Below are 24,651 nucleotides of genomic sequence, written 5' to 3'. Positions count from 1 at the left end.
GTATTGGCGAACCGGCAGATTGGATCAATATAGCGGGCCTTACAGTGGATTGTTTTGACCCTCCTGTAGTGTGTCCATGCTGATCCACCTAAATAAACAATTGAGCCACAGAATAAACCACCAACCACAAAGGTTATCGCCACCTATATACATCTCATTATAAAACCAATGTTATAATATTACATTGTAAATATTCAGTCTAACGGTTATGGTCCTGTACTGTACTGACAGATTTATAAAACCCTTTCTACATTAAAAAAAAAGAAAAGAAAGTGAAACGTTTTGACAGAATAGTGAATTAAACTCTCACTGGCTCTAACGTGTGAACTCAGCTCAGCACTATAGCTTGCATTTGAATAAAGACATTGAACCAGGTACCGTATAGTCGCACTTTGTTTGGAGTGTTTTCAGTTTTGCACCTTGATACTTCTTCCCTGCTATACATATATCCCTGTCTATTATGGTCTTAGACCTTGTAATTAGCATGTAATTAGTATGCTTTTTCCACCACTGAGATAATGTTATTTACCTTGCACTCATCCAGGAACGCATCAACCAGGAATCTTTTTCTTTGTGGGGCCATGACACGTCAAAACCCATCAATGAGATCGCACCACACAGGAAGTTAAATGCACAGAGGATCCGGTAGATTTCAAAATTAAACACAGCGGACCGATCGTAACTCGTCACTTTGTCAACATTTGTTTCTCCCGCTGCCATGGAATAATGTGTTGATCAGCAAATCAACCTCAGACACAACGCATGTAGTGGGCGGGGGTTTGATCCGTCAGATGGAGCGAAATCGCAAGGGAGAGTCTTATGTGGAATCTGGGGCCACAGCTATGCTAGGCGATAGCAGCGTCCATAGCAACCAAAACGTTTCAGTTTCACATTATGCTGGCGAGATCTGAAAAACAACAACAAGCAAGCGAGTGATATGTACATTCACTGAGTGAATATTATGAAAATAAAACATATATGTTTCTCGCTAGAAATGTAATCAAAACTTATTTTTATGCAGAAACTACGTTTTTATATGAGACTGGGTTGGAAAAACGATTGTGCACAGAATACCAAACGTGTGACAAATCTCAAAAATGAAATGGATGTCATAAGAGGCCTTACAAATTCATGGACTGATGTAACGCCCATGCTTTTTAATGGCAAAGAGCCGATCGGCGTAATCCTCAGAAAAGTTCTGGATGTGTTGTGTGCATGTAATGACGAGTTCGGAGACATCGAAATACTCTGTATATGCACATTTGTATCCCTGTTAATGCAAAAACTGCGAGGTCCAACTATCCAATCTTCAAATGGAAGTCAAGTCAAGTTCCAACAGGAACTTCGAGGACTCCGACTCATTGGTCTACAGAATAGGCTGGTCTTGGATCAGCTGACTGCAGCAAGAGGAGTGGTGTGTGCTATTATTGGAACTTCTTGTTGCACATACATCCCTGATAATGATTCCGATGGACACTTGATTAGTGAAGGTATAAACAACATGACGAGAATTGGTCAAGAATTGCAGGAAAAAGATGTGAGTGACAGAAGTGGGTTTGTAGATTGGCTCACAGGTTGGAAACAGATCCCCATAGGGGTAATAATGTTAATCCTTTCATTTATTATTTGTTGTAGTATTCCATTTATTAAGATTTATTTGATTCATTGTGCTATGAATAATTTTGTATCTTCTCAATATGCTTCGATGAAAATGGTAAAGAATGTGATTTCATGTATTATTGTACAAGAATAGACATGCTGAGTATGATATTGATATGGTAATTATATTATATGGTAAATTACCTTATCAAAGGGGCCATTGTTAGAATATCTAATATCTAATTTCAGCGTCTCAGCATACAGTCTCAGCATATAGTCTATGCAGTAGGCTTTCTTTGTTCTGTAGGAATGTACTGGCAATATCTGTTGTTCATTAGGAAGGACCTCTGTGTTTCAATGGAGGACGGGACTTCCATTCCCTATACTTTATATTGGAAGGGTCTTTCTGGAGTCATATGTATGTGTGGTGGAATAGCCGGAAACTGACCACATATGGATTTGTTATACAATGTATTCCATATGATGTAATGTATGTTCTCATTTGCCAACTCTGTTATACTCCCCTCATATTCTTATATATTCTGAAATAATGGTTAATAAATTCGAGCTGCTGTTTTCTGGGCTCCCTCAGCTACGTCTTTTTCATTCAAATGCTAATTGCTGATAGACTGAAATAAGGCACGAATAAGGAATCCTAATGTCGAACACACCTGATGGGAGTGATGTGGGAGGAGCTTCACTGATGATGTGCCTGTTGTGGGAGGAGCTTCACTGACTGAACTGCAGACTGATCAGAGGAGCTGATCTGCGAAAATAAAAAAATGCAAAATATGCATCAAATAAAATTGACAAAAGTGATTACATACATAGAAAACCCATTAAATGAAAATGTCTATTTTAATGTTAAAAACTTTTGTGAAAATAAAATGTAAAAATATACTGTAGGTGAAATAATGTCCCATCGTCATTCAGCGTAACAGAAATATTTATGTGAAAAAAAAAAAAAAAAAAAAAAAAACCTTTTTTTTGACCTGTACTTAATAAAATATATAAGCTCATACAAAATTTCATTATATTTTAAATTATTAAAATCTTCTTGCTGACAAATGGGTAAAACCTAGTGGTTTGAAGGATAGTGGCAAATTATAAAGATTTAAGATTACAATTAATAGTATTTTTGGGCTGCACTATGATCCTTAAATACAGTGTTTGCAACAGTGTAAGCAACAATAACCCTCAGTCTGTTGACATCAATGAAATGAGTTTTAAGTGTCAATTTACAGGAGATCTGAAGACATCAGCATAATAAATGAGGTGAAAACAGGAACTATTGTCATGAAATAAAGGATCTTCAGCAGATCATCTCATATCAATTCTGTTTCTGTACCAGAGGATTTCTCTTCTTGAGTGTGCGTGTGAGACGGAGAAACTCACCTGTTCACACACAATGGCAGGGGAAAACAGACGTTTCGAAAGCCTAATTAGCTAACTTGTAGCCTACTAGAATTGATGCTGACCATACTTATCATAAGTGCAACAAGTAATTTGCATGTGAAAGTAGAAACACGTGCGATTCAGACGAAACTTCTGGCTAAAACGTGCACGTTAATTTTCCTTATTTGTCTGTGGGTCCGACATAGCCTCCACAATGTCATCGCTCGTGGCCAGTGGACAGCTGTATGTATCAGTGTCTTTATTTGCACATATGTTTAATTTGAAGAAGACATGATTAAATATGTGTGCATACACGGTGCTGGTTCATGTTTAGAGCACTAGAGCATATGAAGTATGTCCATAAAAACTTGAAACGCGTTCGCTCTGGTGGGTATATGAATATGATCCACGCGTCGAGCGTTGTTAAACTCATCGTGGCAGAAACAGCTCTCATGCGTGCTCTGAATGTTTTGAATCCTCCGCTGTAATGCAATCTCATTCGTAATACAGCACAGCGATTGGGTTAAAAGTAGGGCTGCATGATTTGGAGAAAAATATAATTGTGATTTTCTGGTTACAATTTGCGATTTGCTATTTAAAATGCCATTTACAAATGACATTTTTTTTTTATTTATTCTGTTCTCATGAATAAAAGAATAAGTCAATTCAAGTCACCTTTATTTATATAGCGCTTTTTAAAATACAGATTGCATCAAAGCAGCTTCACAGTAATAACATGAAAATAATACAACAAAGTTTGTTTCTAGAAGAAAATTGCATCATTGTTCACCTTAAGTGAGGGAGATCAATAATATTGTTGGATATTAAATGTCCCCAACTAAGCAAGCTAAAAGCCAAGGCAACAGTGGCAAGAAACCAAAACTCCCAGGCTCAGTCGGGGGCCAGTTCTCCTCTGGCCAACGAGCGAACAGTGTATGATTATGATTCAGGCAGCATTACAGGTCAGAAGTCAGATTGGATCAGAATATTCCGAATATTTATCCAGTTCCATCTGATTGGAAGTCGGAGTTACGCCGGTATGTAGACGAGTTTGTTGAGGATCAGTGCTGATGGCTGTCGTGTCGATGAGGCCTTCACAGGGCTGAGGAGGCTGGCACTTCAGGGATGCATCATGGATGGGTCAGGTTGACACTTCAGGACTGCGTTGTCATTGTGTCCAGACACAGGTCCTTCATCAGATCTGGATACGGCCTGGATCCGACTGACTTCAGTAAACCTCGGAATAAAGAGAAAGACTAACATTAGCGTAGATGCCATTCTTCTTATGATGTAACAAGTACATCAGGTGTTATAGGAAGTGTCCCCGAAGCAATATTTTAAAATTTATACAATGTTTAATAGGGAGCCAGTGCAGTGTTGAAAGAACCAGGCTAATATGGTCATACTTCCTGGTTCTGGTAAGAACTCGAGCTGCTGCGTTTTGGACCAACTGTAATTTGTTTATTAAGCATGCAGGGCAACCACTCATAATATCATTACAATAATCCAGCCTTGAGGTCATGAACGCATTAACTAATTGTTCCGCATTTGTCAATGAGAGCATATGACGTAATTTAGATATATTTATAAGATGGAAGAATGCGGTTTTACAGATGCTAGAAACGTGACTTTCAAATGAAAGATTGGTATCAAAGAGCACCCCCAGGTTCCTAACCGACGACGAGGACTTGACAGAGCAGCCATCAAGTACAAATGACAGTATTCTGGGTTAATACAATGTATGAGTATGAATATATTATCATTCCCATGAATAAAGGCTCAGAACCAGATGACGTAGACTAGTTTTGAGAAGGTGATAAAAAGTTGAGCCATGTATTGTTACTATGTATTACGCTACTACAAGTATTACTATCTTGAACCCTTGCAATAAACATTTACTCAAATTCTCTCAATCACCTGTTTTTCCCCAAAACATATTAGATTATTCCATGCATATCACAAGCCTATATTTATGTATATCAAACCCAGTGTGGTAGTATTTCACTCAACCAACATCAGGGAAGGCCAAGTGCAATATCTGCCAGAAATTGCTGAGCATGGGAGCAGAGAAAGGAAAGACTAAAGACTACAAACATGTGGAATCATCTGAAAGCCCACCACCTCCAAGCTTATTAAGACACGCAGAAGGAGAAAGAAATGCAGCAGCAGCCAACTTACTTCAGCCCACTGTAGTACAGATGCTTGATTCTCGAAGAATTTTGATCCCCGATCCAAAAAAATTATACAGACGACCAGTCCTTTACAGTAGTTTCAGATATTGTCTTCCAGCGTTTGCTGACAACAACAGAACCCAGATATACCATCAAAGTGAGAAATACTACCACTCTGCCATGCTGGACAGTGAATTAAGACACTAATTGTATCAGAGAATGCTGGCCCCTATTTGTCCTTCACCACAGACTGTTGGTCTGGAGAAACTGAATCACTAATGAGCCTAATATGTCATTTTATAGACAGTAACTGACAAAGGAAACAGGTAGTCACAATTTAGAGTGTTCTGTTATCAGAGCTAACTGACTAAGTATTTCAGAAATGTACATATACAAAGTCACAGCTAGCTAAAAATGTATTAATGTAAAGAATGCAATAATTTAAATGATTATGATATTTAGAAAATGTAGCATTGGTACATGTTGATTCAGAGTTTGGGAGATGTCAGGGAGATTTTCCTTAGCATGCTGAATGATTGGGACGTCCACCAAGACAGAGTGTTGCGCACATGATGAAAGGCCTCAGACTGGCAGATATACACTATACAGCTTGTGGTGAAAGAGGGCGTCAACAGTCAGCCAGTAGTCAGCTTTGCCAAGTTAAAAACGTTTTACACACTTTAACCACTATATGCTTGCAAAACAGTGTCTGAGAGCCATTCAAAGAGATCTAAGGCCGGCTACACACTGGCTGCGTGGTGTGAGCCTGTCAGCTGTGTGGCGTGTCCGTTTTTATTTCGGCTCACATGTTAACAGGTTACGGTACGGATCCACTTTTGCAACACGCCTGAAGCGTGGTGTCGCGACGCCTCCCCTCATTTGTACGTTGATGGGCATTCCTCAAGTTTACCGCTATGGGCGTGGTTTTGAGCAAGCGGCTCATGATTTGCCCAGTGTCTACACTCAAAAAAAAAATTGTGTCTAAACATAAGATTTATGTATTTGAATTGCATGTAAAATTTCCATGCATTTGGATTACATAGTTTTAACATAAACCAATCAATAATCTGAATGCGATTCATATTTTTAAGTCATATATAAATGAAACAGATAAGATTTATGTAATTGTATTAATAAACTGAATGTGATTTATATTTGTCAGTCATACGTAAATGAAACAGGTAAGATTTATGTAACAGTACACAGAAAAACGCCCATGTTAAATTAACACTGCTCAGTGTTCATATGTGTGCACACTACAGAGTTAAAGCGGTGTTGAAGTTAATGAGATAATTAACTGATGATTGAGCATTAATTATGAACACCTGCTGTTAACAAGCAGAATCACTGAAGGAAAGAGAAACACAAGAACTACAACTGACTTCATCCACAGTCTTAGATGAAATCAACTGAAGAGAAAAGAAGACATTAAATCTGTGAAGATCTCAGCAGAGGAGGATTAAACAACTCAAACAGCATTACCAGCTTCACTTATTACTAACCAGACTGACTTTATTTCATTTCCGTTTGAATGAAAACAATAGGTGTATTTTAAAGTCACCATGATGGTGGTTAGCATTTGCTTTAGTTGGACTCTTGACCCTTGACTCTTTAGTAAAAAATTTCTCTGGCTGCTATAATTATGTGTTTATAAAACACGTTTATTGCAGCAAAAAAGCCAAGAGAAAAAGAGATCAGGTGATGTTGGCTGTTTATTGATGATGATGATGACGACAAAGTCATCATCATGTAATTGCCTGATTCACTGATCTTGTTCAGTATCTAATGCTTTGATTATATAGGACTTGTGTTTTTTTTAATATTGTTTTATTCATAACAGAAGCCATTTGATTTTACAGCATGAAATCTAACAGTGTTGTTTATCAAACAATATACTTTTTTTTTTTTTTAATAGTTAGTGCACAAAAACCTTTCATCTATGGCATTACTTAGACTCACACAGACATCAAGAAACAGCATATGAATCTCAACAATGGTGACAAAAGCGACAAAAAATCCTGATGCATAATTTATTAATGCCGCAATGCATGCTGGGAGATATGGGTGAGTTTTGATTGGTGGTACCCAGTATACACTGCAGCATGAAGCATTTCACTGATTGTCACCATTGTTGAGAGTCATACACTGATTCTTTATGTCTAAGTAATAATGTAGAAGAGAAAGTTTAATGCACTAAATGTTTTTCATTTCTTTATATTATTTGATTAACTGTTGGATCTAATGCTGTCAGGTCACACAGCTACTATAATAAATAAAACAAAATCACATAAGCCCAATAATCAAAGCATTAGACACTGAAAAAGATAAGTGATTCAGGCCACAATATGATGAATTTACCTTCATCAACAAACAGCCAACATCACCTGATCTCATTTTCTCTTGGCTTTTTCGCCAAAACAAATGTGTTTTATAAACACATAATTATAGCAGCCAGAAAAAAAATTACATTAAAGAGTCAAGGGTCAAGAGTCCAACTAAAGCAAATGCTAACCACCATCATGGTGACTTTAAAATACACCTATTGTTTTCATTCAAACGGAAATGAAATAAAGTCAGTCTGGTTAGTAATAAGTGAAGCTGGTAATGCTGTTTGAGTTGTTTAATCCTCCTCTGCTGAGATCTTCACAGATTTAATGTCTTCTTTTCTCTTCAGTCGATTTCATCTGAGGCTGTAGCTGAAGTCAGTTGTAGTTCTTGTGTTTCTCTTTCCTTCAGTGATTCTGCTTGTTAACAGCAGGTGTTCATAATTAATGCTCAATCATCACTTAATTATCTCATTAACTTCAACACCGCTTTAACTCTGTAGTGTGCACACATATGAACACTGAGCAGTGTTAATTTAACATGGGCGTTTTTCTGTGTACTATTACATAAATCTTACCTGTTTCATTTACGTATGACTGACAAATATAAATCACATTCAGTTTATTAATACAATTACATAAATCTTATCTGTTTCATTTATATATGACTTAAAAATATGAATCACATTCAGATTATTGATTGGTTTATGTTAAAACTATGTAATCCAAATGCATGGAAATTTTACATGCAATTCAAATACATAAATCTTATGTTTAGACACAATTTTTTTTTTGAGTGTATCATTCCAAGGGGGCTATTCAAGTATGTTTGATTGTGTATGTGTGAATACGGCAAATCCCAGATATTTAGCAAATTACCTAAATTACCCAAATTACCTCTGTTTTGATGACTGGAACTGACGCGATTGTGTCGTGAGACCTTGCGAGAAAGAAGGACCTCAGAGTGATATAGTTTCCAGATCTAAGCGGGTAAAATATAATTAGAGTTTAAAATAATAATCAAATATTCGTTCACTTTTAATGATGTCCAGACATCATTAAAATCTTTTTCATTTATGGAGTCAAATGAAATAACGAGTCAATACATGAGAGGAAATATATTGCATTTAATCTTGTTGTGTTGCAAAAAGGGAAAGGCAAGTAATACGCAGAGAAACCTTCCCCATATAATTGGAAACCCTCTTTGGACCAATAGACGGGCTTACAGAGCCTTTTGCTTGTCACATCGTCCATATAGCTCCTCAGGGGTGGCAGCCTCACGTCCGATGGTAATTTGATACCTCCAACCACCTGCCTAGCCCCTAGGAGGATTACCTCAAAAGCCATCACAAACAGGATGGGGGAGATGGCACATCCCATCGCAATTCCACGTTCTAACTGCTGCCATCCCGTCATGTAGCCCTCTAGCGTGAAACATATGCAGGCTGCTGAAGTATCTGGCTATGAATTTCTGGTCCCACTTTATATTAAGTGGCTTTAAGTACTATGTACTTACATGTACTTACATTGAAATTAATCATTTGATACAATGTACTTATTGTGTAACTACATGTTTTTACATTGTACTTACATTTTAAAAATTCCTGCATGTAATTACAGCTGTAATTAATTTATGTAATTACATTTGTAATTACACAGTTGACCCTTCCCTTACACCTTAAACCTACCCAATCCACCACACCTGTCCCTAACCTTACCCATATCACACCTCAATAGCAGCAAAAGTGTTTTACAATACAACATGAACACAATAAGTACATTGTACTTATTTTTTGATGTAAGTACATAGTACTTAACGCCACTTAATATAAAGTGGGACCGAATTTCTTTACACAACCCGAGACATGGAAAAACTTCAAGGCGAAGTCAATCAACCTGTGTGGAACCAAGCCATATGCGTTGACCAGGTCCAACCAAACCACATGCACATCGCTTTTCTCTCTCTTTGCACGCTGGATCTGATCCCATATCAGAGAAGAGTGCTCAATGCACCCTGGAAAGCCGGGGATTCCTGCCGTTTGGCAGCCTGTATCGATGTACCCATTTTCCATGAGAAAGTTGGTCATTCTCTTTGCCAGAACGGAGAAGAAAATCTTTCCCTCTACTTTCAACAAGGCAATGCTTCTGAACTGGCTGATGGTCTGGGAGTTCTGCTCCTTGGGGATGAATACACCGATGGCTTTCTGCCACTCTGCTGGAACTTGCTGCTTCCTCCAAGCTGTTTTCATTAGCTTCCGCAGAGCCTATTCGCCCTGGGGCTGATGCTGACCTTCTTGATTACCTCCTCCACCTCTCGCAGCTTAGGTGGAGAACTGTCGAACGGTAAAGTTGGGGGGGCTGGGCGTGGTACATACCCTGGAGAACCAAGCTGTGATGTTCGTTTGTCGTCACTGTACTGGCTCTAGATGTATTGCTCCAGCTCCTCCTTACAGAACTTGCCACTTCTCTTCTTGTCAAACAACTGCCAGGCATTCTTGAAGGGATCTCTGAAAAGGTTGGTTCTCTCTTTCTCTCTTCTCTTCCTCCTCCTTCTAATCCTCTACACTCTTCTCAACCTGGCGAGGCTTTGTCTGACCTCGTCCCACAGCTCCTTCAGGCCTGCCTTCTCCTGAGATGCAGCCTTTCTCCAGTTCGGACGGAGCTGGTGCCTTTCTTTCCTGGACTGTTCGATCTCTCTCTCTCTTCTTCCTTTGGCTGGGGCTATGGGCTCTTTCCTACTGACCTCGCCAAACCTCTCTCTGCATGCCTCAAAGATGATGTCCCCAACGATGTTCAGTTTGATCTCGATGCTCCCTCTCAACGGCAGCTCCAACAATTGGCTTACGTCAGCATCCAGACTCTGCCACGCCACCCGGTCATTCGCTTTTGGCCATTTGATCTTGTCGCGCCTACCTGGTTGCTTTGTTACCGGTTTTGTCTCTGGTGGGCTGGTGTCCTCGTGTTCGCGTGGTACCTTCTCTATCAAGGAGTTTCCTTCTGCCACTTCAGGAGACTCAGCACCAGTGGATCCTGCAGCACTTTGGTTTCACTCCTGGCTTCTGAACCCTGGAGTCTGACCTGCTTCCTGAGCTGTGCGAGGTTGCTGGTCTGCCTGCTTCGTACTCTTCATCTTCCCTTGATGGATATGCAGCCCCCTGATTGACGTCACCTTCTCCCATCCGCAAGCACACTTCCGGAGGATTTTATCATTGTCGTTATTCTATCCTGTCGTTACCTCTTGATCCGTCCTTGTGGGCCCATCTTCCATCGCACCTTTTGGAGGGCCCTCAGGCTGTTAACGACACTGTTAATTAAGTCAAGTCAAGTCAAGTTTATTTATATAGCGCTTTTCACAACATAGGTTGTATCAAAGCAGCTTCACAGTATTAAATTAAAACAATACATCAATGTTTGTTTCTAGTGGAACGTCCACGTTTGGTAATGCTGATCAATAGTATCGTTGATTGATTAATTAAATTAAATATCCCCAAATATCCCCAACTGAGCAAGCCAAAGGCAACAGTGGCAAGGAACGGAAAAACTCCAGCAGGTGACCTAATGGAGAAAAAAAAAAACCTTGGGAGAACCCAGGCTCAGTCGGGGGCCAGTTCTCCTCTGACGTTTATGAACTAGAGGTCGGATTTAACTGTAAGATTAAAAGTATTATATGAATGCCTGGCTGAAGAGATGCGTCTTTAATCTAGTTTTAAACTGGGAGAGCGAGTCTGAGCAACGAACAGTATCAGGAAGACTATTCCAGAGTTTTGGAGCTAAATGTGAAAATGCTCTCCCTCCTTTGGTGGATCTGGATATCCTAGGTATGACCAAAAGCCTCGAATTTAGTGATCTTAGAGAGCGCGATGGATTATGGGCGATAGAAGATCGGTTAAATAGACTGGAGCTAAGCCGTTTAGGGCTTTATAAGTCAGTAGCAATACCTTGTAATTAATACGGAACTTTATAGGTAACCAATGTAGTGATGATAAAATTGGTGTTATATGATCATATTTTCTTGATCTAGTTAGAACTCTAGCGGCGGCATTTTGGACTAACTGTATCTTTTGTTTACTGAGGTTGCAGGACAACCAGCTAATAATTACAATAACTTGTCGAAAGAACTATTGTTTTAAATAGATATAAGGCTTGAGACCTGAATTGGACTTGGCATTTAGGGACTTGTGAACATGTCTGCTGCATATCAGGGTGAAACTATTAATAATGTAGACAGACAGCAATCTCATTCAATGTCAGTCATGTGTGTGGTGAAATATAATTTATTAGGCATTTCAAAGCTATATTGATAAAAATGTACAATAACAATGAGTTGGTGATAAAATGAGCAATGAGTTTAATCAATCATTTTTGGAAGCAAATACAAACATTAAGTACAATTGAAAGCAAATGAGACAGATCTCTATTTTTACTTATAAGAGCCAAAGCATCTCAAGAGAAGAAAAAAAAATGGTCCAGTTTCAAAGCTATATGAAAGTATATCTTGCATTTGCTTGGAAGAGTAGAAGTTGGAGAGAAACTAGATGTTCTCATGAAAAACTATAAAAGAGTTAAAAATTAATATCAGATTCATGTCTCTCTTAACCCTCTGAGGTCGACGGTATCGCCGGCGATACCAGCTCGCTTTTTTTTTATCAGTGTAAAAGAAACTCATAAATACTCTGTTGACTTTGATTTTCCATAGGAGTTTCATACATCAATCGATTCTGTTAAATGTGTATTATTTTTGTGTATACTCACAATAAAAACAAAGTTGTGCTTTTCGCCAAATAAAGAAAAATAAACACGAAGCGAGTTCTGCCTTCTCTCTGTCCGTGTAGTCCATTCTGAAACGCGTCCGAAAATGAATCATAACTCAGCGAATACTCAGTACTCGCATACAGACACACAGGCATGAAGCTTGAATTCTCTTCTTTTAAATGAAGTAATTTATATAAAAAACAAATATTCTCATCTTGTGAAATCTGTATTAAAAGAGAGCGATTCCAGTCGACCTAATTACAGCTGATTCAGATGTAATGTGACTCCGCCCACGGAGAGCGTGCGCTATTCAAACGCAAATGGCTGAGGCAATCCGCGCAATCCTGTGAACGCCCCATATCAGCTCGAGAAACACAAGTTTATTCAGATCATTACTTGTTTACACCGTCTTGCAGTGCTGTGAGGAATAATAATAATGGAAAATGTCCCTCAGAAGTGCGGGTATATCGAGGAGCGAGCTGAGGAATACTAGTAAGTTTTTTTCCTTCTCAGGTGAATTTCTTCCCGTGGGTTTCTGTTTATGAATTAATGAACGGCAGAGATGCGCGCTGTTTACCACAGCTGGCAAAGACAGTTTAAATTTAAATCGTGTGTGTGAATGAATGATGATGTTTTAGCAAACTGTATTGCTATACTGAGATGAGTAAAAATCGACTGAAATATGTTGAAATAAAATGTAGGCTATTTGTATAAGCAACGTATTAAACTGCAAATTAACAATATGCCCTAATATTTCATGAAAACAACGTTACAGTCAGGCGAAATATGAAAGTTTATAAAGTTTAAGAAATATACAGTTTTTACTGTAGAATATACTGCCTCGTCAAATAAGCTTTTGTTTAGCAATTTCTACATATAAAATACTACATACTGAATACATAGATAAAATGTAGGCCTATAATCAATTTTTTTTACAAAGAAAGAGTACACTTGAAATATTGTTGAAATTGTAATTATTGTTGTAATTGTAACCTTTTTAATAAAATAGCAAAACATATTTACAAGATAGATGTAAGCAAAATCTTAAATGGTCAATATAAGTCTTCTTCTAAATATATCTTTTGTCCTTGCATTGTGGCTCAGTCAGTTTCACACCTGAATGAATGGCTCATTATGCAGAGTCATTATGCAGAGTGGGTGGGACATTGTATTCTAAGGTGTAAACCACTCCTCTTTCACGCCCCCTCGCATATTGGCTTTCCAAGCAAAACCTGTTTTACATCAATGTATGGTTTTATGTGAACGATAAAGCAAGACTATTTTCACATAATTTTGAAGAAAATACTATAGGCAACGACATCCATTAGTCAAAAGTCTTATTGCCACATATTTAGTATGTGTGTTGTGGCCTTATTTCAGAAATTTTAGTTTTTAGTTTTTCAATAACCATGCATAAACATTATTCTCTCAAAAATGAAAACATGTACATACATGTGGCTCACATATTATTGTAGTCCTGTTTGTGCTATATAGAGTGAATTTACACATTTGCCATTAATGTGTTTATAAGCAACTGAAAAAAGCACAAATGTCAGAGCATGTCAGAACACCCCCAGGGCCCAGAAAACCGCTCAGACTCCAGAGGGTTAAAAGTGTTACAGTCTTTTCTTCAGCTCCTGAACCATGAGAGCACAAGAACACTACTGAGTTCATTTTTTTTTAAAACTACTGCTTTCCTTCATAAAAGAGAACTGAGTGATAGAAATTCATTAACAATAAAAGTCTGATGTGTTCATCTCCACTGAATCCTTTCATGTGTTTCTGACAGACTGAATCTCTTGATGCGGTGTTGTTTTTTCCAGTGTGAATTTTGTGGTCTTTCAGTTCATCTTCTGTAGTAAAGGACTTCCTGCAATGAAACACACACCGCCATGTCTTTTCTGCTGTAATATTATGAATGAATCTTCTCCTTTGTGTGAATCAGTGAAGCCCAATGAAACTGTTTACCGCACTGATCACAGTTAAATGGTCTTTCTTCAGAATGAGCAGCAGATGTGATTTCAGAGTGAAAGCCTGAGCCGCTTCTTCCCAGTGTGAACTCTCATGTGAATCTTCAGACTTGATTTACATGTGAAGCGTTTTTTACACTGAGGCACATTTTTGGCTTCTGTTTTTCCTTTCTTGTTCACATCCATCAGGTCTAAAAGAAACATTAAATCAAGTGAGATTTCAAATGAGAGACAAATGTGAAATGAAAAGTGAAGCTCAAAGTCAAGATCACTGATGAACTCAATAGTCATTTTAATCCCATCATATCTGGTCATCAACTGCTGTGCACAATTATGATCCATTTTAATGTCATGAAGATGATTTGTGTTATAAATCACTAGTTTGGTCACGAAACTCTAGATGTCGCATGCTTGACGTAATCTGTAAGCAATCACATCATTTCCAACGCCTTTCTAACATTAACAGAGGAAGAATCTGGAAGCTTCTCGTCTCTGTATTCTTGATAAGCACCAGAGCAAATACAAAAACATAAACTGCAGTTAGAAAACATGAAAATACTGTTTGACGTTTTATCTTCACCATAATCGGAAATGTCAGAAAGAGAAATTGCCGGGAAATTGCCAGAGCGCCTTCTGTGTGAACGCAAACACGACCTGGGATTAATGCCGGGATCGATGCCGAGTTGGGGACCTAGTAACATTGTCGTGTTCAGTTCCGGAACGCGCACTGTGTGAACAAAAGCCGTAATCAATGTCGTGTCGTAATGATGACGCTGAGGCCGGAAGCGTTCACCAACTAGTTAAACGGTACGTAATGTGCTAGTTATGATCGAATCAGAGAAAAAAAATGCACAAGTGTGGTTTCTCAAGAGAGAAATCGCAGCTCATAAGCAAACTTAATACGCTGCTGAGACATTAAATGTCACATCGATGTTACGTGTCTTTACAGGATTTTTACGGGTTGTGTGTGAACGCACTGACTGATTCCGGAAAATCACTGGCAGTGTGAATGAACCAAAATCAAATGAACCCGGATCAAATCCCGGGTCACTTTATCCGTGTATTTTCCGTAATCTCTGTGTGAAAGGGGGTTAACTTACACAGAAGAGATTTTGTTTCTCAGGGTATAAAGATGAACTACTCACCGTGATCTCAGACTGTGGTGATGTGGTTTCTCCACTGCATGGATCTTCATGTGTCGCTTCAGCTGACTTTTAATAGAGAAACTCTTTCCACACTGATCACACGTGTGCGGCTTCTCTCCAGTGTGGATCCTCTCATGTGTTTTCAGAGTTGATGACTGACTGAATCTCTTGTCACAGTGTGAACACTTGTAAGGTTTTTCTCCAGTGTGAATCCTCTGGTGCAGTTTTAAACATTGCGCTGTAGTAAAAGTCTTCTCACACTCAAAGCACATGTACTCTCTCACACCAGTATGAGTTTTCTGATGTCTATGTAAAGATTGCAGAACTGAAAAACTCTTTCCACACACAGAACATGAATGTGGCTTCTCGTTCGTATGAACTGTCAGGTGTGCCTTCAGGTTTGATGCCCAAAAAAATGTTTTGCCACATTGATCACATGTGAACAGCTTCTCTCCGGTGTGGATCCTCATGTGAATCTCCTGACTTTGTTTGGATGTGAAACTCTTTTCACACTGATTACATGAGAACGGCTTCTCTCCAGTGTGAACTCTCATGTGACGCTCAAGATTAAGTTTGTTTGTGAAACTCTTTCCACATTGATCACATGTGAACGGCTCTTCTCCAGTGTGAACTCTCATGTGAATCTCAAGATTAAGTTTGTTTGTGAAACTCTTTCCACACTGATCACATGCGAACGGCTTCTCTCCAGTGTGAACTCTTACATGAATCTCAAGATTTTGTTTGGATGTGAAACTCTTTCCACATTGATTACATAAGAATGGCTTCTCTCCAGTGTGGATCCTCATGTGAATCTCAAGATTATGTTTGGCTGTGAAACTCTTTCCACATTGATTACATGAGAACGGCTTCTCTCCAGTGTGGATCCTCATGTGAATCTCAAGACTTTGTTTGCATGTGAAACTCTTTCCACATTGATTACATGAGAACGGCTTCTCTCCAGTGTGGATCCTCATGTGAATCTCAAGACTTTGTTTGTATGTGAAACTCTTCCCACATTGATCACATGGGAACGGCTTCTCTCCGGAGTGGATCCTCATGTGAATCTCAAGATTACGTGTGTTTGAGAAACTCTTTCCACACTGAGTGCAGGTTGCAGATTTCTTTGCTCTTATTTTCTTTAAAGAGCGACTCAAAGGTTTTTCTCCAGGCTTTCTCATATGATGTTTCCCCTCCACTTCACTCAGTTCTTCACTCTCCTCCTTCACTTCACTCAGTTCTTCACTCTCCTCCTTCACTTCACTCAGTTCTTCACTCTCCTCCTTCACTTCACTCAGTTCTTCACTCTCCTCTTCACTCTCCTCCTTAACTTTCATCAGTTCTTCACTCTCCTCCTTCACTTCACTCAGTTCTTCACTCTCCTCTTTCACTTCACTCAGTTCTTCACTCTCCTCCTTCACTTCCATCAGGTCTGAAATGAAAGAAAAAAGCTTAATTGCGTTTTCAGTACATCAAAATTCAAAGAGAGAAATATGATATATAAAGTTAAAGGACAAAGTGAGCCCTAAAATATTCCTATCATTTTGATGAGTTTTTATAAATTAATTATGCATGTCCCTGAAAATCTCCATGAATGAGGAACATAGATCTTCCAATTATTACTTTTAAAACATTATAGGCACAACTCCCATGTTTCTGTCAAGAGAACTATTAAAATATTTGATCAATGACACACTTATCTAATGTAATAAAGATACACTTATCTGCATTCCCAACGACATAAATTATGCCTTTATAGAGCATTTTTAAGGAAAAAAACGGCAAGGGAGAACACACACTGCAAGTGCATCATCAAGCAAAGTGTGTTTCTCACAGCGCATATCCTGTGCGATGAAGCCCGTGATTCAACCTTTCTGAACTTTATGAATGATTATTTTATGGAAGGTTCGAGTAGTGTGTGTGTGTGAGGCACACACAACGCCAGCAAATTAGCTCAAAATGGGAATATAATTAATTATGACAAGTTATAATTGTGTTTAATGTGTGTATATATATATATATATATATATATATATATATATATATATATATATATATATATATATAGATCAGCTTTCAGAATTAACTGTAGTAGGATTAATATTACAGTCAACTGATCTGTTTGTCCACCGAAATCACAGTACAATCTTTTAAAAAATCTTAAGAAAGATTATTCTCCTGCCAAGAAGAATATCCTCCTTATTCTTTTAGTATTTCATCTAAGGGTATGCTTACACGACAACGATATGCTTAAAACGGAGAAGTTTTTCTGCGTACAGACGACACCATTGTCAAAATGATCCCCATTTACACAGATCTCCAAAAACTACTAAAAACCCTGTATTGTGCTTCCAGGCCACTAGATGGCGATGAAACACTATAGACTGAACACCTAATATGCATGTGTATGACGTCATAGTATTCAGAGATACACGTTTTTGTTGTTTACACTGAGACCATTTTCAAAAACTTGACCTTTGAAACCTGTTTTTAAAAGTTTGCATTTTCAGGCCCACAAAACGGCAATGTCGTGTAAGCGAACAGCCAAAACACTCAAAAAGTTTTACGTTTTTAGTTGAAAACGGTGTCGTGTTAACAGCCCCTAAGGCTCTGGCTGGTGGTCAGTTGTAGTTTTTGTGTTTCTCTTTCCTTCAGTGATTCTGCTTGTTAACAGCAGGTGTTCATCACTAATGTTCAATCATCAGTTAATTAATCACTTAATTATCTAATTAACTTTAACACTGCTTCAGTGTTACTTTAACACTCTGTCGAGTGGCACCATATTTGCTCAAAGTGTTGATTTAACCCTTCATGAACTGCCATAGAACAATTCCGCCAGAGTATATCTTCATATTTTTACATGCTGTGCTGTCATTCTTTCGAGCATTTTCATATGCCATACATCAAAATAATCCTTACACCCCCAATTTGAAGGCTATGTACAGGGTTCTCAAGTTTTATCAAAAGCTTGGAGTGAGATCACATGTGGTTAGGGGAGGAGCCCTAATGGAGCCCCGCCCCTGCCCCGCCCCCCAATTTTACCCATTGTTCATAATTAACCAGCACAAATTGAAATTATAACAATTGGTAAATCTGATAAATGACAGAGCAATTCATCACATCAAATATACTCTTTAATGTTATATTTCAAAATTACAAATATACAAAAATTACAAAAATATATCAAATTGCTCCAAACAGTTTGGAAAAACAAATCTTTTTGCATTTTGAATGTGTCTAGTCGAAATGGTATAATGATTTATTGTGTGGTGGGACATTGTGAACAGATGACATATTAGAGTATTAAGGTGTGTTTGTGTGTACACAAGAGTACACACTCCAGCTTATGTGGTTTGTGTTGTAAGTGTTTGTTGCACATTTTGATGCCTTGATAACAGCGGTAGGGCCCTCCCACTTGAATGATAAAATATCTTTTTGCTTTTTCCCTGACATCTTTGAAAAATACAAATGCAATGGCAATGATTAATGTATGTTTTGACAGGATATAAACTATTACCCAGAGAACTCTGCTTTAATACATGTAGCCTTAATGTAACTAGAAAGACTATTAATACAGTATAATATATCATTTAAAATAAAATGAAGAAATACATCTTCATTCCTTCCCATACCCACTAACATTTCCCTTAGTTTCAGATAACGTAAGCTAGCCAAACTGAGCCAAAGCTTCTGGCCTGGTTGCAGAGTAGTTGTAGAGTTTTTGACTGCATCAATAATAATGTATACGATGGGCTATATATTAAATGTTCTAGCCTAAAAATGTTAGACGAGCTTTCTTCCAACTTACCTTCTCCATCACGACATGCGTTCGCGCAATGTTGTTGGTTACCTAGTAACGAACGTACGGTGGCCGAGAATGTTCCGTCAACTTCCGTGTGTTTGCGCATCTATGTTGCCTAGTAACGAACGCAATCTGGCTGAGATACGTGCTGGCGGCAGGAAACTTCACTTTGTGTGCCCGCGCCTCGTATACATGGGCGTCGGAACCATTGTATATGGGTGGGACAAGACCCACCCACTCTGGACCCACTCACTTTTCAGAGCGCCGTCAGTCAGATCTATTCCACTTGAGGAATGCCCTAATGAATTAAACTCCATTTCCGCTGAATCGCTACATTATATTTCTCAACGAGCCGCAACTGACAAAAAAACCGCCCGTTGTTCCCTTCCAGTCAAATATTGCGTTGCAAACATCAATAACAGCTTTAAGTTGTCAATGCTGGCAAATGACTATGGTATCAGCAGGATAATCCACGGATAGCTGTGCATTTAATGCACGACGTGGAGGCTAGTTTAGTTTACTTGTTTAATTAAAAGGCATCAGAATACATGAAATGGCATTAGTAACATTTTTCTGGGGGAGGACCCACCCACTTTTTTTTTGCTTCCGACGCCCATGCTCGTATACAACGTTATATATAAAGCTTGCAAGACAACTTGGTTGGCATTGCCTTTTCAGTGTGAGAAATACACGGTGTGGCGTGTGAGCGTGTGATCTGGTTGAATTGCGTGTGTCTCACGGCCAATGCGTGAGACTTGAGAACCCTGCTATGTATGTAAAAAATCAATAGTAACTAGATAAATAGCCTAGCTCAACAGTGCAATGAACAAAAAAAATTTAATCTTTTTTTCTTCTACATATTTTATTAAATACAAGAAATATCATAAATGTCAACCTCAAACTTGTCAATGTAAAAAACTTGCATAGAACACTTTAAAACTACACACAATTGATTAGAACTGTTTACATAAATTAGTTTGTAAGATACACTCAGATACAGTTTATTTTTATAAACTGCGTTGTGGAGTCAAAAAAAAAAGGGGGGGGGGGTGGAGAATACCCCCTTTTACCCCCTAGGCATAACGTTATGTGCGCGTATGTGTATGAATGTGCTTGCATTTGTAAATGTGCATTTGTAAAAGAGTAAGAAATGCTAAAATGATGAAGCAATGATAAAAAGACAATAAGAAAAGTAAAACGCAGTAGAGAAACATACAGCAAATTGGAGTCAAATGTCGCAGCTTGTGACGTCAGAACATGCGACAAACCCTGGGGTCATAGTGCACATAACGTGATTACGTCAATGAGCCATCGGAAGATGTAACTATCAATCGCAGATCTATAGAACATGCATTACTAATAAATGGTAGAAACAAACCGAATGCATGTAGCGGTTGGCCATTTGCTGTAGAGATTTTCCATTTACTACACTGTTAACAACTGATGTAATTTTTACAATACATTTTACAACAACATGTTGTATTCATGTTTTTATTGTAAATGCAAATGCATGATGGGAAATTTATGGACAGTCTTGTAATTTTATTGTAACTACACTGTAGAAGCATTATTTTACAGCCGCCGCATAACATTGTGGGATCGTTGCTGTTTGAATTTTGAAATTGCGCGGCCAACGGTTACAGAATCAAACATTTTTGGAAGAACAACACATCTCAGGTATGAAACGTTAACATGAAATCTATTTTATAAGTATATGGATATATTAATACCGTTGATATAAGTGAGTACTGCTGATTGTTTCGTTTGGTATATTTCAGTGTGTACCATTAGCTTCAGTGACGTTCGCCCCGAGTCGACTAAAAACAACCTGAACTGACCGCAGTGAAGTGGCGTCTTCTTATTTAATCCATACGGAAAAGGAACCACATGCAGGTGCAAGGTACGAGATATTCACAATTTTTCGTTTGGGATATTTCAGTGACATTATCTAGAGTAACGTTAGATTCCTATAACGTTAGCTCAACTCGCCCCGACTCGACTCGCTCACTCCCGGTATAAACAACATGAACTGACCCCGGTGAAGTGGCGCGGCGTCTTACTCAATCCATAAGGAAAAAGGTCATTTATCACATCAGGTACAAGAAACTAGATATTCACAATGGAAAAACAAACATGGTGAGTAGAATCGAGTCGAGCTGAGCTTGTAACGTAACGTTAATGGAAAATCACCACAATGACGATAGCTCAAATCACGCTATCCCAGACTGTAAAAATAAACATTAACGTTAGCCCGGTAAATTAAGCTTCCTTAGCTCAGATTAGTATTGCATTGATTACACGTGCTACCGGACAGGCTGTTGTAACGTTATTAGGACTTCTGTTTTGCTGTCTTGTAACTTAATCGGGGGTCTTGAAGTCGTGGTTTGTACACTAGCATAAACGTAGCTTGTAGATTTTACGGTCACTGGTATCTTCATTTAATTCTGTAAGTTAGCTATAACTGTGATAAAAGATGAATATAGCATCTGGTATGTTAAGATGTTATAACTTTACTTTGTGCTTGGCCAACCAGGGTGAAAGAGCAGTCATGTAAGCTGTCTTTATATAAAATAAACTGCGTGTGCGCAACTTAAACCAACCAGCATCGTCATTAAATATTTTTTCGGAGCCTGGGTTCTGTTGAAAGGCTTTCACTGCTTTCTTTGTCTTCAGAGAAGGCAGCAAATTATCAGTAGTATTAAAATCAAGTTAACGTTAACCATTTTGTTTGTCTCAAATTATATGTTAATATAATAATAGATTTATATATTAAAATAATAATAGATTTGTAATTGGTATTTGTTGTTTAATTGTTAATACATTTGGTAATATTTACATTTTTTATTCCCTAGCCCTCTGCCACAGCTGCTGATATCCAGAGAGAGACCCTACCCAGCACACCTTGCTTAATTGTACAAGGTATATTCTTCGCTTATTTTGTTAAAGGGTTAGGCCCTAGTTCACACAAAAATGAAAATTCTGTCAGTAATTACTCACCCTCATGTTGTTCCAACCCCGTAAGACCTTCGTTCATCTTCGGAACACAAATGAAGATATTTTTTATTAAATCTGAGAGCTGGATCACTCCTCCATAGGCTTCTAAGACATTATAACTTGCTGGCCCAGAAAATGCATTAAAGACATCGTTAATATAGTCCAAGTGACTACAGTGGCTCAACCACACGTTTATCAAGCGACGAGAATACTTTTTGTGCGCAAAAAGTAAACAAAAATAATGACTTTATTCCACTATTCATTTCCTTCTCTCTGGGCCTCGAGTTTTTTCACGTAGTATAACTGTGCAGCGCTTCTGTGTTGTACGTCACATGCATCACACACATGACCAGCGTCGGCCAATAGTGAGCCTACGTGTGACGTACAACACAGAAGCGCTGCGCTGTTACACTACATGAAGTCACTCGAGGCCCAGAGAGAAGGAAATGAATAGTGGAATAAAGTCGTTATTTTTGTTGTTTTTTTGCGCACAAAAAGTATTCTCGTCGCTTTATAAACTTAAGATTGAGCCACTGTAGTCACTTGTATTATATTAACGATGTCTTTAATACATTTTTCTGGGCCAGCAAGTTATAATGCCTTAGAAGCCTATGGAGGAGTGATCCAGCTCTCAGATTTAATCAAAAATATCTTAATTTGTGTTCCGAAGATGAACGAAGGTCTTACGGGGTTGGAACAACATGAGGGTGAGTAATTACTGACAGAATTTTCATTTTTGGGTGAACTAACCCTTTAAGGGTAGTTCACTTTTAAATGAAAATTACCCCATGATTTACTTACCTTCAAGCCATTCTTTCAGACAAATACAATCTGAGTTATACAAATAAACAACTGACACTTCCAAGCTTTATAATGGCAGTGGATCAGTTTGAAGCTCAAAAAAGTGCATTTATCCATCATAAAAGTGTTCCACGCGGCTCTGAGGTGTTAAAATAGGCCTCCTGAAGCGAAAAGTTTGCGTAAGAAAAATATCCATATTTAACACGTTACAAAGTAAAATTCTAGCTTACGGCCAAACGGCCATACGCAGTCTACTTGCATTCAAAGTGCAACTTGCACAACTCAAGATGTCAGAAGTAGCGTAGTGTAAATATCAGCAGTATGTTGCATTACTCGCATAAGTTGCACTTTAGAGTAAAATCTGTATGTTATTGTTCTCTTGGCCGGAAGCTAGTTATTTTACTTAATGTAAGAAAAATATTAATATTTAAAACTTTACAAACTCATTGCTTTGCTTCAGAAGGCCTTTATTATTAACCCATCAGAGCTATGTGAAGCACTTTTATGAGGGATAGATGCACTTTTTTGAGCTTCAAATTGATGTTGCAATCCACTGCCATTATAAAGCTCGGAAGCATCAGGGTGTTTATTAATATAACTCTGATTGTAAATATATTGTGAATTTTAACCGTTTCAGGTCAGGATTTCTTTTTCAAATGGTTAAAATGTGTATTAAAAAGGTGGATGGAGACCCAGCTATTACTTTTAAGTGTCTGTTCTACCTAGAGATGCTATTCCCATGCAGGACATTTATGTGTAAACAGAAGACGAGTCGGAGTCTGACGGACAGCAGTTTAACATTACAACTTTCATTAATTAGTTAAATAAAACATTTTGAAGTGTGGTTAAGGTATTTAGCAGATGCTTTTGTCCAAAGTGTCATTCGATATACAGTGCATACATGCATACAATGACATTATATATTTACAAAAAACAATGTAAAAGCCAATGCAATTCTAAATGTTAAGTTGTTAATATTAAATAAATACATCAAAATCATTTTCGTTTATGAGCAAGTAGGAAAAGGTTACTTTTGTTTTTTTACGCAGTATTTGTTATTATTTAACAGATATGAAAACTTTAAACTTTTTTTCCCTCTCTCTCGGTTTTCAGAACTTTTTGTGGAATCAACTCCCAGACGGGCTGCAAAGCAGAGAAGAGATACGGGCTCAACGCACCTGTTACACCCTCCTAAGAAAAGAGTTTTTAATAAAAGATTAAGAAGATATCATTGTTGTGTTTTTAATTGCCTAATATGGATAATTACAGCATTGTATTGTAATATTTACAAATAACAGGATATATACAGTATATTGAATTACAATATAAAATTGTGATTCTGTCCTGTTGAAATTACAGGAAATTCCTGGCAACTGAGTTGCAGTAAATATACAAAAAATTGAAATAAATTACAGCATTTTACTGTAATAATGCTACTATAATCACAGTAGCACTGCTGTATAAATACATTACTTTATTGTAATCGTAAACAGTAATAATCCTGTATATTACTTGCTGTAAAATTACTGCAATTAGTTGCCAGGAATTTCCTGTAAAATTACAATAAATTTTTAACAGTGTACATACAGTAGGCACTCTGATTCCATGTATGGGGCACATATATATTATTCATATGACACACAAACACAAGTAGACAAGACCTGTTTTGTTCAAAAGCTCACTCGCCACGGCAAGGCACAG

General features: G+C 38.0%; 1 protein-coding gene and 1 long non-coding RNA gene across 2 annotated transcripts; one reads left to right on the top strand and one right to left on the bottom strand.

Annotated features, from left to right (window-relative positions):
- Positions 1 to 2,270: 2,270 nt before the first annotated feature.
- On the bottom strand, positions 2,271 to 16,781 carry LOC307162823 (uncharacterized protein). Its single transcript, XM_079878482.1, has 2 exons — positions 15,357 to 16,781; positions 2,271 to 2,365 (listed from the first exon to the last, which is right to left on the bottom strand). Exons 1-2 carry the CDS (start codon positions 16,778 to 16,780, stop codon positions 2,329 to 2,331), a joined length of 1,461 nt encoding a protein of 486 aa, XP_079734608.1. The 5' UTR covers position 16,781; the 3' UTR covers positions 2,271 to 2,328.
- Positions 16,782 to 20,764: 3,983 nt separating this feature from the next.
- On the top strand, positions 20,765 to 24,131 carry LOC307170812. Its single transcript, XR_013823447.1, has 5 exons — positions 20,765 to 20,832; positions 20,934 to 21,055; positions 21,135 to 21,234; positions 22,008 to 22,074; positions 24,064 to 24,131. It is a non-coding gene; the product is annotated as an uncharacterized lncRNA (long non-coding RNA).
- Positions 24,132 to 24,651: the final 520 nt, after the last annotated feature.

The sequence above is a fragment of the Squalius cephalus genome, assembly GCF_949319135.1.
Source record: "Squalius cephalus genome assembly, chromosome: 1".
Lineage (NCBI taxonomy): Eukaryota > Metazoa > Chordata > Actinopteri > Cypriniformes > Leuciscidae > Squalius > Squalius cephalus.
The sequence above is the reverse complement of the archived record's forward strand: the minus strand, read 5'-3'. Positions and strand labels throughout refer to the sequence as shown.